This window comes from Trachinotus anak, unplaced genomic scaffold, assembly GCF_046630095.1.
Source record: "Trachinotus anak isolate AG129_WGS33_773 ecotype Australia unplaced genomic scaffold, CSIRO_AGI_Tana_v1 ptg000016l, whole genome shotgun sequence".
Classification (NCBI taxonomy): Eukaryota; Metazoa; Chordata; class Actinopteri; order Carangiformes; family Carangidae; genus Trachinotus; species Trachinotus anak.
This window is the reverse complement of record NW_027273867.1, coordinates 23,495,437-23,511,474: the sequence shown is the minus strand read 5'-3', so window position 1 is coordinate 23,511,474 and position 16,038 is coordinate 23,495,437. Positions and strand designations below refer to the sequence as shown.

The window sequence follows — 16,038 nt, the reverse complement described above, 5'->3', positions numbered from 1 at the left end:
ATCAAGAGACAGAGAAACGAATTAGACAGATTTTAGCTGAAAAGGTCTCATTTATTCCACAAACCCTGGTGTTCAGTTTATATCCTGGACTGTGCAGTGGATTGCAGACTACAGCGCCCTCCAGTGGGAGAAAGGAGGAACGTAAGATGTCAGTTCAGACAAACTGCAGTGATTGATACAGGATCAATAAAACCTGATGGATGGCCTCTGAACACTATGAATCTTTGGAAGGGCTATATTTTTTTATTTAATGTAAATATATTTTTAACATTTATTTTGTTTTTTATTTTTATTATTTTTTTAATTGGGCCTTTATAAAAATACACTAAACACAATAATCCAATAAAATTACCTTTACATGTGCTTCCAGACATTTTAACCCATAATTATTTCCTGTGCTTGACACTGCAGGAAAGCTTTTCAAAGAAATATATTCATGTATAAATATATGTGTAAAAATTTTTCCACTAGATTCATTCAGTGGCCAAATCTTCGTGGACGTCCCTGTCCCAATACTTTTAGTCATTTTTTTTGCTGGTTTGGTCGAGGTCCGTTGATTTCAGTGAAGAGAAATCTAAATATTTTCTTCATCTTATATGTTAGACAATAGTCTTCTTCCAACTTGGTGGCAACAGTCTGTGTTTGTCTCTTCCTCATCTCAACATGATATTGCCCCTGTGAGCAAAGCCGGGTTCATGAAGACATGGTTTTCCCAGTTTAGTGTTTGAACAACTCAGAGACCCCTGACCTTCACCCCCCATCCTGTGAGCCAGGACTTATCACCTAACATCAGTGCTGGACCTCACTAATGCTCATGTGGCTGAATGGGAGCAAATCCCTGCAGCCAGGATCCAATCAGAAGAGTGGAGGCTGTTGTGGCAGCAGATTAATGCTGATGGCTTTGTAATGAAATGTTCAACAATCACATCAGGGTGTAATCTTCAGGTGTCCTCATACTTTTGGCCATATGGTGCGAATAATGCTGTTTAAATAATACTTGAAATGCATTTGGTCTGTATTTGAAAATGAGGCTGATTTCATGTAAATGCATTAAAACAGACAAAGCTGCCATCTGTGTTGTGTATGCATTAGAAATACATTGATGATTGGAAAACATTTTCTCCACGCTGGGTCAACATGACTGTGGGGGGTGGGGGTGGTCAGTGGACCATCTGTCAGCACAGTGAAGCCTTTAAAATCTGATCAATAACTGACCGTTTTCATCAATCACAGTAACATCCACCTGGCAGCCGCAGCCTAACGGGTCGACTATGAAGTGGTGATTTTCATGAAACATAATGAGGGTCAGTGACTGCAGGTTCAAAACCAAATTGCCAAAGCCAATTATGAAACTTATTTTCTTCCTTCACCTCATTATGACTCCTCAGGGGAATAGTGACATCAGTCTTCCCGAGGAGGATGAGAGGACGCTGGAGACATCACAGGCATCAGGAGTGGAGGTCACAGGTCACAGGTCACAGGTCACTGGACGACTTATTCATTTATCCATTCTTTACAAATTTAGGCAAGTCTGGTTTAAGGTTAAGGTAAAATGTGAAAAAAAACAAAAGAAAAAAAACTACATAAATTCCATATAGAATTTTTAAACACCATAAATGGATGCTTTTGCTCTTATAAAAAAAAACACTGATAAATGTTGACCTCCAAACAATCAATTCATTTTAAGATAAAAAAAATTTCACTTTAATTTACCTTAAAATCTCTTCTGGAACGGGGCACTGTTATGTCATGATGTGTCATATTGTAGTGTATTTACTGTTTTCCTGTTTTTAATTCGTGTGTTTATAGTTCTATTGTCTGCACCTTGGCCCTGGGGAAATGTCTTTTCATCCTGCCATATGTGTGACAATGTATGGTTGAAATGACAATAAAGCTTGATTTGATTTGATTTGATTTGATTTGATTTGATTTGATTTGAAAACAAACAGTCAAGTAAATAATGAAGATTTTTGAATAATTAACAGGGCATTTCTGTCATGTAGTAAAAACGAAAAAGAAAAAGAAGCCATAATATACTCAAATAAACAAATATTACGCTGCTTAACTCGATTTCCCAGAACCCATTGCGGCCACCAGAGGAGGTCGGGGTCGGGTGGAGGGGGGGGCTTTCACCTTTACAATCTGTCCAATCCTAGCACGAGTTGTACGGGAAGTAGTAAAACCAGCCTCCCTTGATGGACATCTACATTTATCGAATAGGAGCGCTGGAGCGGCCGCTCTCGACCAATCACAGGCGGTGTGGGCGGGACTCGTGTCCAACAGGGCATCGGAGGAGGAGGAGGTGTTCCTGGTAGCCATCTTGGATGTGCGGAGTGATTGTTTAGCGAGAAGAATTGTGAAAATTTTTAGAAAATAAGCCTTTATACTGAACCGCTGAAGATTTACCGGAGTGTGGCGACTGAGGAAAGGAATCGTACCCCGGAAACATCCAGGTAAGTGGGCTGCAGAGCCAAAGGTGATGGATTTCTGTGCCGTCCCCCCCTTTCTCTCTCCGCCTCTCTCCCCTTTCCAGATTGTGTCTCCCACATCAAACCGGTGGGAAGCTGCGGCTCTCCACGCCGCTGTGCTCCGTGTTTTTGCTCCTAAAACCGAGAAACACAAGTTGTTCTGCGGAGCCGCGGTGCGTTAGCGGAGCTCGGAGTTTGTTTTTGAAGTGTATCCGCTCGGAGGTCGGTGCCCACCGGCTGCCGTTGGCACCGACGATGCCCGCGTTGTTTATAAACATCCCCGGATAACAAACGTTTGACCCCCGGTGCGAAGACGCTGCCTGTTCGCTCGGATTTGACTGTGCAATACTGAAGAAACAGGCGGTGAATCTGTCCTCAGTTGCTCCGGATGTGAGCACCTGTTTGGAAAAGAAATACTAAAGCTAATCTAGACAAGTTTCTGTTTATTAAAGTCGTGTTAATAAACAGGTAACGCAGATACTACAATAAAACATGCAGGTGAGCTGTGTGTCTGTTTGATGTCTTAGCTTCAAGTTTACTTCTCAGTTCACTTTTGAAAAAAAACTCAGTCAAACTGACAAAACAATCAATCAACTCTAAAACATAAAATGTGTATAAAGTGTGTTGTGCAATCAAAAAGTAGTTTAGGCCAAGGTTTTATTTTGTAGTGGGACAAATAATCAATACTGTCCTCTCCTTCATGGTTTATCACAATGTTATCATGCACATTATTGATGACAGCATCACAAAGACCAGGGTGATGTGAACACAATTTTTAATATCTTTATGTATTATGGATATTTTAGCTTTTATGTGGCAGCAACAGGAAAGAAGTGACAGGAAAGTGAAAGAGGAGAGAGATAAAACAACACGAACCAGGACGTGGTCAGCGTCTCACACCCCTCGGCCAGCAGGACTCTTCCATATGATCAAAATTAAAGAAGAAGTTAGCAATAATATTCTGTGTTTTTCTTGTCAACAAAAGCCACAAAAAGGCCAATATAAATAGTCACCATTGGTGTATGCACTCAGTTGCAAATTTTTTAAGTACAAGTAGCAAAAACCCTGCAATAAATCCCACATCCATGAAAGCTATAATGTAGTTTTTGGGTTAAAAATGTTTTCAAGAGTTGCTGATTTAGCTCAGTGGTAATTTTGATGCAGTTTATGGTGCTGTAGCTAAAACTAATGCAGCGTGATAACACAGTCCTGTTATAAACCCTACCCTTGTGTTTCTAGTATTTAGTCTGCAGTCACTGGGTTCGGGTTAGTGGTGGACACTATTTTAGAAACATATTTTATCGTAACACACAAATTACACAAGGCTGTGTATTAGGTTTTATTGTAGCAGGGTTTTGATACCCATAACAAGTTATATTTGTAGTTTTAAGAGCCAAAACCCAGTGTAGTTTTACATCTCCTCTCTCAGGCTTCTCTCTGGAGCTCTGGTAACAACAGGTCAGTCAGCCAATCAGAGGGGAGGCTCTCCTGTGATTGGCTGACGGTTTTCTGAGTGATCCAATAAAAATATAATAGATTTCAGGTTCACACTCAGAGAAACCAAATCCTGCAAGGTTGGATGTAGGGTCCAGATGGGCGGGGCTTGGGACACAACTAAGGGTGCTGACTGCTTTGTTGTGACATCACAAAGTTACGGAAGTCCTGACGGCTTGTTTTAAGGCGCCGTTTCTCTGTATTAATCTTAGTTATTTGCACTGTATTAATGTAGCATCTAGACCTGTTGTATTTTTTAAAAAAGACATAAAAATCTCCCTTTATACAAGAACATATATATATATTTATAGAGAACCTTGAAGAACTGAGTGTATCCTCTCAAGTGATCACTGACAGGAAAAATTGTGAAAAATTAAATATAAGACATGATATCTTCATATGAAGTGGAATTATATAGTGTCATGTTGTGAGCTGTCCTCTGATTGACACAGATATTTACATGTCATCATTATTATGAATCAGTGAGTCAAATTCATTCATACAGGTTCTCCTTCACAGTATCCCTGCCGGTGCCTGCACATAGCGCTTCTTCTTTTTCTGTTTTTAAAAAATCTTTTAACAAGGCCGTGTCCTGAAAATATTTCTTACACAAAAGAAGAAACAGCCGATGTGAAACCCTCCGGAGGTGCAGTGAGTGTTTTTATTTCAGGGTTATTTGTCCCTCAGTTGAGTGTTTTGATACCAACTCCTGTTGCATTCACATATTTTTATCTCATTGTTGTTAACCAGGGCAACAATCAGTGATTTCACACTGTGCAAGTCGCACTTTTAAAAACACAGGAAATGAAGAAAAGCTTGTAGCATATTGTAAAAAAAAAAAAAAAAGACTGGTTTGAGTCCAATCTAGGTGTCGTCAGTAGTGGAGAGGCTGTAATTTAAAATTACTGGTATTTTCTTTTGAGCGCTTTCAATCATATTCCGGTCAGACACTCAGCTGTTCCTTGATAAAGATGATTTCTGTTGGCATCTATGATTATACATGTGTTAAGTTAGACTATAAATTGATAAAAGAGAAAGCTACAGCCCAAATAGTCATCCATCAAGGACGCCTGATGGATCCAAGGCCACCAGTTGGGAACCACAGGCCCAGGATGCAATGATAACATACTCTTTTAGCGCATTAACTGTTCTGAGGCGTTTTATTTGTTCTTCTCTTACCATTACATCTCCTCCAGGTGTGTGTGTTTCAGACCCATATTAGAGACACCAGATATCTGCAGCAGCAGCATGGTCAGAAAGGCCTCTTTTTAATGGCCTGTGCCCAAATGTGATAACTGGCCCCACTGTTGACCTGCTGCCAGTTTGTGCCTTAAAGCTGAGTTGGCATTTTTGTCCCTTACCTCGGACTGCATGCTATAAACATGTCTTCTCAGCATGTGCTCCTCTTCTCATCGACAAACACACTCTGTGTCACTTTGTCCGTTGTGACTTAGGTCGAGAAGATCCGGTTTCTCGATTCAGCCAAGCAGAACAGAGTCTGTGAAATTCCAACTTTAACTGTTGCTCGATGGATCAGATACACTTCAGAAGAAGTCAAGCAGAACTTCTTTAGTAAAGGTCTATATTTACATGTTTACTGTGGAGAAAGGAAACATTAAACACCTCCTTTGGGCATGCAGAGGAGAGAGGCAAGCCGTTCTCTGATGTGCAGTAAAGGCACATGTTCTGGTCATGAATCACAACTCAAGACGACTAATCAGTGCAGTAGATGTTCTCAAGACCGTAGTTAGTATGAAATAATTTCAGGTGAAACCTCGCCCAACAATTAACTGAGCTATTCTGTCAATCAGGTTCCAGATTAAGCTTGAGGAAGACTAGAGGTGACAATTTAAAGGAAAAACCTGGAGAAACAGGATGATGATGATGATGCCCCCATCCACAGGGCCCGAGGGGTCGCTGGATGATTTAACTAGAATGAAAGTCACGTGAATCTTATGCTGTGGCCTTCACAGTCACCAGATCTCAACAGCTCTCTCCACCACCATCATCAAAACTCCAAATGAGAGAATATGTTATGGAGGGACGATCCTCGAGTAGAGTTCAGAGACTTGAATCAGTGATAAGGAGCATTGAAGCTGTTCTGGAAGCTCGTGGTAGATTTTTGCTATTGCTACATAGCTAATGTTAGCATTAACAGCTGTTTACTTACCAGTATAGCCGTATGAATTCAGCTTTATCCACCAACAGCTGTCTCCAGAGGTGGAAGGCAACACCAAGGTTAAGTCTTGTCTCTATCATGTCTTTTCCTCTACTGATGTTAGCATGCTAACCAGCTAGCCCCTCATTGTAGCCTCCAATCTGCACTGAAGATGTAGCACTGCTTGTATTATAAACACAACATTGCCCGAAGCTCTTGTCAAGCGACAGTCTCCACCACCTAGCTCCTTTAAAACATGTTTATTTCACTCAGTATCATACCTTAACCACAGAAATATGACTCTATTTAAAGTGTGTAAGGCTTAGACGCCATATTTTGTCTCTGCTCTGTGACATTCATTAACCCTGTCCTAACTCATGTTTTGCTGCGAGGGAAAACATCACTGTGAGGCTGTGCTACAGACGAGGAAGCCAGAGACGCAAAGTAAAAACAAAACAGAGAAAATAAGATTAATTCTGCTTCATCAACCAGCAAATTTTTCTGCACTTAACATTCGTTGTTGCACTGCTACACAGTCACTGAATCTGACAGGTCACAAAATACGGTGCAACACCAGCGGCAGGCTGAGGCCCGAGCGCTCATCCTCATCAAAGATCTTATGTTAGCACGAGGGACAGTAGATCAATATTTAAGCAGTGGAATGAAAGATTCAATAAGGGATTCGTTGGCCGCAGAGCTCGAATCAGCTCATCAATAAATCCAAATCATTCATAATTTACATCAGATGTTGGCATCAGTGGCTCACAGTCAGGGTGCAGTTTAAATGCATATCATCACAACCCATCATACCTGCAGTAAAGCGTTTTATATGGAGGCGGTGGAAATGGTGTCATCTGCAACAAGTTCAGACTTGTTCTCTGAAAGTGGTTGAAAAACAACGAAAAAATCACCCGCTGACGTAGACGGTGAGCAGGCAGGTTTAGGTGAAGTGGGTACACCAGGTGAGTTACCTGCAGTTACATGTGGAATAAATGTAACAACACACATTAATGAAATGCACATCAGCAGGAGGGTGTTTCTTCAGTTACAGCCTCAGATTTAGAGACGCTCAGGAGGAGAAAGGTCAGATTTAACTGCAGAGCTCCACCTCTGGAGTTGGCAGGGGTTCAGTGTGTTGCTCAGAGACACTTCAGCAGGGCAGCTGCTCGCTAATAAAGTGGAAAATAATGGCCTCCATGTTTCTCCCTATATGTCCCACATCCTTTCCTCTTCACCATCTTTTCATCAGCGTCTTCATCTTATTTGTTCACTGTTCTTTAGTGCGATTCGACTGGTTTCTTCGTGTTTTTGCTCTGCATGAAAGTGTTAAATTCTTTGTCTTATTATGTCAAATGCACAGCAGTGTTGATCAATGTGCACTGTCCCAGATAAATAAAGTGATGAATAAACATTTCATTTCTTTTTTTCCTGCAGTGAAAGAAGGCATGAAGACAACATCCTAGTCATCAGTCATGGCCGATAAAAGGAAACTTCAAGGTGAGCCCTCTGACTAAGTGTGTGTGTCATCAAACACCTGAGCTGATGCATATAAGCATTAGGATTTGTCGTGGTCTGCTCAGGTGCCAGGTGGGTGAGGTTTACCACAATTACAATACAGGAAGCTCCACAATCACAGAGGAGCTTTTCAGAGTTGGTTTAATTTATGCCGCTGTGATTGGAAAGTCCCCTTGTGGCAACTCCACCTAGGTGTCTCTTAAATAGGTTCAGAAATGTTTGCAGCTGAAGTGCGATCACACCTCCTGCTGCTTGGTTATTGTGTCTTCTGCTCCGCAACCCGACGTGGGCCAGTTTCCTTTGGTGCATCTCTGCATTCAGTTTCACGCTGCCTGCTTTAAAAGAGAAATGTGGCTTGGAAACAAAAGTCACATGCGCTCACAAGTAGCTTGTTTACTGAGTTGTGTAAGCTGTCATCCTGCCAGGTTAGAGGTTTTTTGGCTCCAGAGGGAGTCCGAATTAAATCTGATTTTGTTGCCTGTAGCTTCAGGTGCAACACGATGCACTTACACAAAAGCTTTTTGCCACTTTGTTCCTCCTCTGGTGTTTGTGGTAAATGAAAACACATGAAGAAAAGACTGAACAGGAGCATTGGTGCAGGTTCTCAGTTGATTTTGTTGTCTCTCACTACATCCATATCTGACTTTATCTCTTTAAAAGCATTTCATTTTATATCCTATCCCTCAGAGGAAAAGCTCTACTTTAAATCAGTGAACTTTAAGAGGATGATGTCATTAGTTTTACATGTTAAAGCCCTGTCACTTCAAATCAAAAATTGTGGTGTATTTTGTCTACTCATCAATTTGCTTTCAAAATTCCAGAAAATCTAAAAAAGCCTGCGTTCAAAAATGTTGCATTTACACAACTTATAGGTTAAAGTGATAGTTTGAGTTATTTGACGTGGGCCAGTGTAGAGAAGCTGCAGGAGCAATAGCAAAGACGCTGAGTGAAGAGCTGCAGTGGACGGGGAGAGCAAAAAAAATAAGTATTTTACCCACTTAAAAACATACCCACAGAAAAAAGCTAATACCAGTGTAAGAGTACGCTTTATTTTGAATATTTTCACCACTTAATCTTACGTCAAACAGGCCTGTCCTTTGGAACTACATTTTTTTAAAACCATTATACGACCACTTAGTCTGACTCAAGCAGCTGATCTGTGGAGTAATACAGCGCATGTCGTAGTTGCGCTTTTGCGTAATAATGCGGGAGTTCAAAGGTCAGGAAGTTGTTAGTTATTATTTCACGAAGGTAGATTTTGATGTTGCGGCAGCTCCTCCCTCTGGGTGGACCAGGACGTTCAGGGCAATGAACCAGTGAGCAGGACCTTGATCTGTGAGGTGTCACATTATTCTGTCATTGAGCAGGTTATCTGTTGATGATATGTATATAAATATTGTAGTATTAAATAAATCATGTCTCAGTTGAGAGTTACAAACATATCTCCCACCACCACACCTCTCTTTCAAGGTTTCTGTGTGTTTTCTTTTCCTGTTTTGCTTTGACACTTCCTCTTTGTGCACAGGCCGACATTGTGTCCGTGTGTGTTGGCAGACAACTGTACTAACATCTGTTCATGATGGTGGCATGCTATTACAGAGACTCAGGATCCAACTCCTCTGCCTCTCTTCTCCTCTGTTCTTGTGCTTTCATTTGAAAACTTTAAGCAGCCTGATCGTAACAGTGACGCTGACGTTGACTGACGCCTTGAACGGCTCACAGAGCTCTGATGACACCCAGCATCTGAAGCTGAACACTCACCACAGCAATCCTTGTAACCCGACCCAGAGCTTTGTGTAAAGACAGAAAACCTGGAGGCTCCGCTCCGTCCCACAGAAGTTTTCCTCACTCTTCTTCACTCTGATGTTATTTTCAACTGACGTGTGTCACCGCAGGCTGAAAACACAGTTTCTGACAGGATTCATCCTTGATGATTCTGCTGTCAGCGTCACTCGTCTCCTCACACGATGCTCTTGTGACTTCCTCTACATGAACGGCTGTCATATTAAAAACAAAACACACACACACACACACACACGTATCTCCCCTTAAATCTCCTCATTCAGAAGAAAAGATGGCGCTCAGACACCAGCTCGGCTCTGTCAGATTGTAATGTATTATTACAGAGGTGGTGGAGTTTCATCTAAAAATAACACACTCGCAGCCGTATCTTAACATCAAGGCTGTTTAAGGTCACACTCGAGCTGGAGTTTGTTCAGATAACTTGGGTCACTCCTTGTTTCTCTGTCAGTGACCGCACAGTCGATCAAACAACAATCACAATAATGTCGAGATGACATTTGAGACGCCAAGAGGTGGAAGAGGTTGTCATTGTTTTTTAAGCGCTGGAAGATTTTTCAGTCTCTTGAATAGCAGCTCTGCTGCTCTGCAGAATGTTTCATAAAGCGTCCTACAGTTCCCAGTTTTTACCAAACCCTCCTTTAGTTTCCTCTCTTGATATCTCCCCTCCCTCCCAGTCTTGTTGTTTTCCTCAACAGCTTTTAACACTGAAAGGAGCTATTTGTAAATTCTGCTTTTGCTACATAGCAATGGAAATCAACGCCAGTGTTAACTCTTGTCTCTACCAAGTCTTTTCCTCTACTGAAGTTAGCATGCTAAGCTAGCCCCGGCACGTCTCGTCACTTTCTGACAGCAACTCACTCTAGCCTCCAATCTGCCTTGAAGATGTAGCGCTGCTCAGAGGACGCATTATAACCTCTTATCTTGTAAACTCAATGATGGCTGAAGTTCTTGTGAAGTGACCATCGCTCCCGGCAAGAAACCCCGTTCATCAGCAGAGAAAATTTACATACAGCCCCTTTAACACTGACGTGTATCCAGTTTTAAATTAGGTTTGAAATTGTCTGAATCAGTCCGACCAGTTCTTTATTTCTGTGTTGATATCAAGAGTCAAAGATTGATAATAATATAATTACGTTCATACACATGTCGCTCTTATTGTTTCACTTCTGACAGTTTTAATTTTATATCCTGGTATATGTACAACCAGTCATATGCTGCAACAGTAAATATTTAAAAGTCAGTCTAACTGGTAATTAAACATAAGTATGATAACTACAATTATTCAATCAAATACATCAAACATGAACTAAGACAAATATAGTGACCTGTGATTAAATAATCAGTTTTATGTGTCTCTCCACAGCAGCTGTTTTTTTTTTTTTTTCAACTTTTCATTCACAGAAACAGACGATTGTTTGCAAACTGTGACTGAGTCGTTGTAACAAATTAACATTATGCTGCTTTCACTTCACTCTCGAAAAAATCAGAATTACAAACTCAGAGAAATGTACAATCTAGCAAGTTGGGAGTTTTCTTGTTTGTCATCTGTGAATTGCAGATGTGTGATGTTTGTATGCAGATGTTGCTGTTACGATTCCCCCACATCTGTCTCATTTATGGCAGATTTTTCCTCTGTTCAGTGACACAAACTAGTTTTTGATTTGACTGCTCAGACTGCCGTCAGATAGCGAATCAGATTTGATCAGATTGTCATCAATCATCATTTAATCTGACAATTGTTTTTTTTTTCCAGTTAATCGTTTAGTTTATAAAATGTCAGACAGTAGTGAAGAACGTCCGTCCCGGTTGCTCAGTCTGCAGGATGACGTCTTGTTTTGTCCGAGCAACAGTGAAACTGCAAAGATTTTCAGTTTCAAATGATATAAAACAAAGAAAAGCAGGAAAGTGTCACGTTTGAGAGGCTTTTTTTCCATTTGTGCATAAAAAAAATACTTAAACAATGAATCACTTATCCAAATCTGATTATTTGTCTGTCCACTGACTGATTGTTGCAGCTCTAACTGAGGAGTCCTTGTTTTCCATTTCAGAAATTAAAAGATGATGTTATGGTTTTTTTTTTTTCTGTATTCTCACTTCACTAAAACCATCAGCTCTGTTGAGCCTCAGTGTGATCCAGGTCAGAAGCGATGAAAAAGCATAAAAACAAGCTTTTTCCTGTTTATGTTTAATAGCAAATGACTAATCTGTGTCACATGACGCGAGGAAGACATAAATCTGGGACGTGACGGTGATAACGGCCTCAATGTAGACATGCTCCTCTCTTCCTGTTGCTCCCTCGCCTGTTTATGGCTCCTCCAACATCCACCAATCATGGAGCTGTGGTTTTAAGATTTCAGGATTGTGTGTGTGTGTGTGTGTGTGTGTGTGTGTGTGTGTGTGTGTGTGTGTCTGTGTGTGTGTCTGTGTGTGTGTGTGTGTGTGTGTGTGTATTACCCCTCTCACTTACAGGCTTAATGTACCTTTGATAGTCTGCATATTTCATGAGATGTCAGCCACAATTTGCTGAAGCCCTGCTGTCCTGTGGTGTGTTTGTTTCTCTGTGTATCTGATCTAAAATGCTGCTTCACTGTGTTACCAAGATTATTTTTTCTAGTTTAAAACATGCTTCCTGTTTTTTTTCCCCAGATCATTAGTTAATCTGCTTCTTTAAACTCACCTTGTGTTTTTGACTCATTTCACTAAAGCTTTTTGTTATTCTGCTGTTTGTCTCCTCCTCCAGGTGAAATAGATCGATGTCTGAAAAAAGTAGCGGAGGGAGTGGAGCAGTTTGAAGACATCTGGCAAAAGGTACGAATGGATTGTGATGATCAATGATTATATTCACTATTGATGGATCTGCTGATTATTTTCTCAGTTGTTTTGTCTGTAAAATGTCAGAAAATAAACATCACAATGTCTGAACCTTTCAAAACATGGAACCGTAAGATTTTTTGATGTTTTTACTTGATAAACCACTTAAACTATTAATTGATTGCCAAAACACATGACAACTAATCGATTAATCAGTTTATTGACTGATCGCTTCAGCTCTCCAAATGATGATTTTCACTATATATTCATAGATTATTGTTTTGATTAGATTATAAGGAAATAGTTTTGTTTTTATGTTATTCTTATGTTTTCCTATGTTTCTTATTTTCTTAAAAAATGATTAGTGGATCTTAAAACTATTGCCATATTATTTCCTGTCAATCAGGTAATGACAACATGCTTGTAAATAATGGGACATTTGTCTTCTAACCAACATTTAGACTATTACAGGATTGTGTGAATGTTTGTGTGTTAATCCTGTCACTGCTGTCTCATCGTACAATTTACTTTGCTGCTGTAATTTAATCTTCTTCCTGCTCTAAGGTGAATGTTTCCAGTTTATGAAGCTGGGATCAATTCTTCTGCAGAGTTATTAGTTAAATAAATGCTACCATTACCACAGCAGGATGTTCAGTCCCCATGATACTTATAATAAAGTGAGTGAATACACAATTAAAACTGTGCTGAGGCCTGAGTTCACGGCAGCCGGAGGCCCACAGTGGAGATCTGTTAATGAAGAGGCAGAAAGTCTTTTAGTGGTTCAGTTACTAAAGATTCCAGTTGACCTTTTTCCTTTATTACATCCTGTATTTATTTTGTTGCTGCAGTTACAGGAATCATCAGAGTTTTACTGCAGAAATCCACTGACTCTGTTGAGGCTTGAATCATCCCAGAAATGTTCATGTTTGTTACTTCTGTCATTTCTAGTCTGTTTTGTGACTTATTTTCTTCATATGTTTTTCTTTTTTCTGACTTTTGCTGTTGGAACAAACATCGTCTCCACAAAGAGATCAGTAGACTTGGCCTAAAATTAATTAATGGCACAATTGTAATATTTAAAGTGTGAAAAAATGTTCAATTCAATGGCCAGTAAAACTTATTTCAGTAGTTCAGTATTTACAGTTTACAGGCTGAATTCGGACTTTTCCAAGAAAAAAGGATAATACTGTTTTAAAAAATCTGTCTCTTAGCAGTTGTCCTGGCTAATGTGCTTGTCTATAATATATGTTTTAAACATAAATAGAAATAATGATTTGACCAAAAAACAGAACAAAACCCCACCACTCTTACAACTTTTATTTATTATTTATATGTATATAACAAAAGATTTTCAGTTCCATTTTCATTGACAAAAAATAAAAGTTAAGAGCCATGTCACCTCTGCCGTACTATCACCATATTTTACCTCTCAGAGTGTATTTTCCTACAATGTGTCATATTTTAACCCAGACATTAGTAATTGTCTTATAGTTTATGTCCCCAGTTCAGATTCATACTGGACACCTGTCACCTGTGTGATGTTTCCTCTGTGTCGTCCTCTCTGCAGCTTCACAATGCAGCCAACGCCAACCAGAAGGAGAAATATGAAGCAGACCTCAAGAAAGAGATTAAAAAGCTACAGGTAAAAACAGACTATAGAAATCTGAGAGTTAAAGCTGTTTAAATTCTTCCCCAAGACTAAACCATTAACGAAGAGAGTTTTTAAGATGAGAGTTGTATCAGAGCAGTTTTAAATTATTCAATCATTTCTTCAAGTTAAAGAGAATGGAAACCGTGACTGTCATTTCAACCACGATCTCAGCAAACATCTGTCCTGCTGATCACTTTTTAATTAAGAAACACGTCAACACTGCAGCTCATCCTCAGACGCTGGGTCGTCTCTCAGGACAAACAGTGCACACAGACATTCAGAGCCTCTTACTGAGTGTTTTTCATTTTACTTCACTGGTTCTGTAACATTAGAACATGAGGACACAACACCCTGTTCTCATCTGGCATTAACAGTCAGTCTCTATCTGGAATTACTGATTATTTTCATTATTAATTTGCTATTTATTTTCCTCATAAATTGATGTTTTAAATCTATAAAATGTCAGAAAATAATGAAAAGAAGTCAAATTTCCTCAAGTCCCAGGAGACATCTTCACATCCTGTTGTACAAATCCTCACATCTGAGAGACAACAACCAGGGAATGATTAGAATTTAAGTTATTGAAAGGATTTATCAATTATCAACGCAGATGCAGACTGGTTGTCTGTTGATTAATCAGTTAATTGTTTTTAGCTGTAGATTGTGTTTTCCCATCACAATGTGTTCCAGACAACCAACCAAGTATTTTCATTAGTGATTAATTTGTTGATTATTTTCTTAATTAATCTGTTAATTTTTTTGTCGCTGAAATGTCAGAACATGGTGTAAAACATCTGTAACATCCACAGTCCAGACCTAAAGATATTCAGTTTACTGTGATGTACAACAAAGAAAGAGCTTCACATGTGAGAAGATGGAACCAGTAAATGCTTGATATTTTCACTTTTTGTTAAAATGATCATGATCAATTATCAAAATAGTTGGTGATTAATTTACAATCGATTATTGTGTGAATTTACATGTAGATCAACACACTTTTCAATATTGAAACCAGAAACTTGAGGCCTCATGTTATGACAGTTTGGTCCTGAAAGTGGATGAAATGACGCAGTTTGAGATGTTAAATCATTTAACCTGCCCACAGATAGAGGTGTGTGTGTGTGTGTGTGTGTGTGTGTGTGTGTGTGTGTGTGTGTGTGTGTGTGTGTGTGTGTGTGTGTGTGTGTGCGCGCGCGCGCGCCAGCATGTTTGTTTGCTTGTGGAATATTAAATATCATCACTGTCAGCAGGAAACAGTGTGTGTGCTTCATCTTGTTACCATGAGGACCAGACTCCAAGCCAAGCCTGTTTACTGGATGAAGCTCACCATCCATGACTGCTGAAGACGAGTCTCTGCACGTATCACAGAGTTCACTCATGTATCTGTCTCCCTCTCTCTCCCTCTCTCTCTCTCTCTTTCTCCCTGTCCCTCCCCCGCTCCGATTCTCTCCTTCTTCTTCTTCTGGTCCCTCAGCGTCTTCGAGACCAGATCAAGACGTGGGTGGCATCCAACGAGATCAAAGACAAAAGGCAGCTAGTAGAGAACCGCAAACTCATAGAAACGGTGAGTAGGAACTGAGGGGAGGAGAGGTGGGACACATCATGCTCATGATAACGCTCCCTCCAGGACCCAGCTTCACTCTGGAGGGATGTGTTAGTTTTGAACTCTGGAAAAGTCTTGAAAATGTATTTGACAAAATCCAGGTCTGAATCCTCTAAGGTTTATCCTGAGATCATCTGAGAAAAGCAAAAGCAGCAAAAATGTTAGTTGTATTTATGATATTTGGGTAATTACAGAGCTCTGTCATTGACACCTCAGGTTACAGGGACACACACAGTAAATTACCAGTATACCTACATGTATCTGCCTGTATTTGAACACTGATGACACTCAGTATACTGGTGTTTTCATGTCTGCTTCATGGTCCTGAAAATATTCCTCTTCATAAAAAATCTTACTTCAGTCTGGAAACAGCAAAAAATTCTGTTTGCAGTAAAATAATCTGCAGTTTTCATGTTCTTGTACAGAGAAGCAAAGACTAGAGCAGAAAGAAATTTCAATTAGTTTTCGTTCTCATTGAAAAAGATACAAAAAAAACGTACTTATGAAATAACCTGAATACATGTATAATACTGTA

The 16,038-nt window shown here is 39.8% G+C and overlaps 1 protein-coding gene across 1 annotated transcript in view; it reads left to right on the top strand.

Moving 5' to 3' along the window:
- Window positions 1–2,272: 2,272 nt before the first annotated feature.
- Window positions 2,273–16,038, top strand: part of LOC139634143 (CCR4-NOT transcription complex subunit 3-like) — a 36,042-nt gene continuing 22,276 nt past the window's right edge. Inside the window, exons 1-5 of the mRNA XM_071500427.1 lie at window positions 2,273–2,453; window positions 7,555–7,617; window positions 12,179–12,246; window positions 13,817–13,891; window positions 15,375–15,464. Of these exons, the coding sequence (XP_071356528.1) occupies window positions 7,593–7,617; window positions 12,179–12,246; window positions 13,817–13,891; window positions 15,375–15,464 (258 nt within the window). The 5' untranslated portion in view covers window positions 2,273–2,453; window positions 7,555–7,592. The remainder of the gene's footprint in view (window positions 2,454–7,554; window positions 7,618–12,178; window positions 12,247–13,816; window positions 13,892–15,374; window positions 15,465–16,038) is intronic.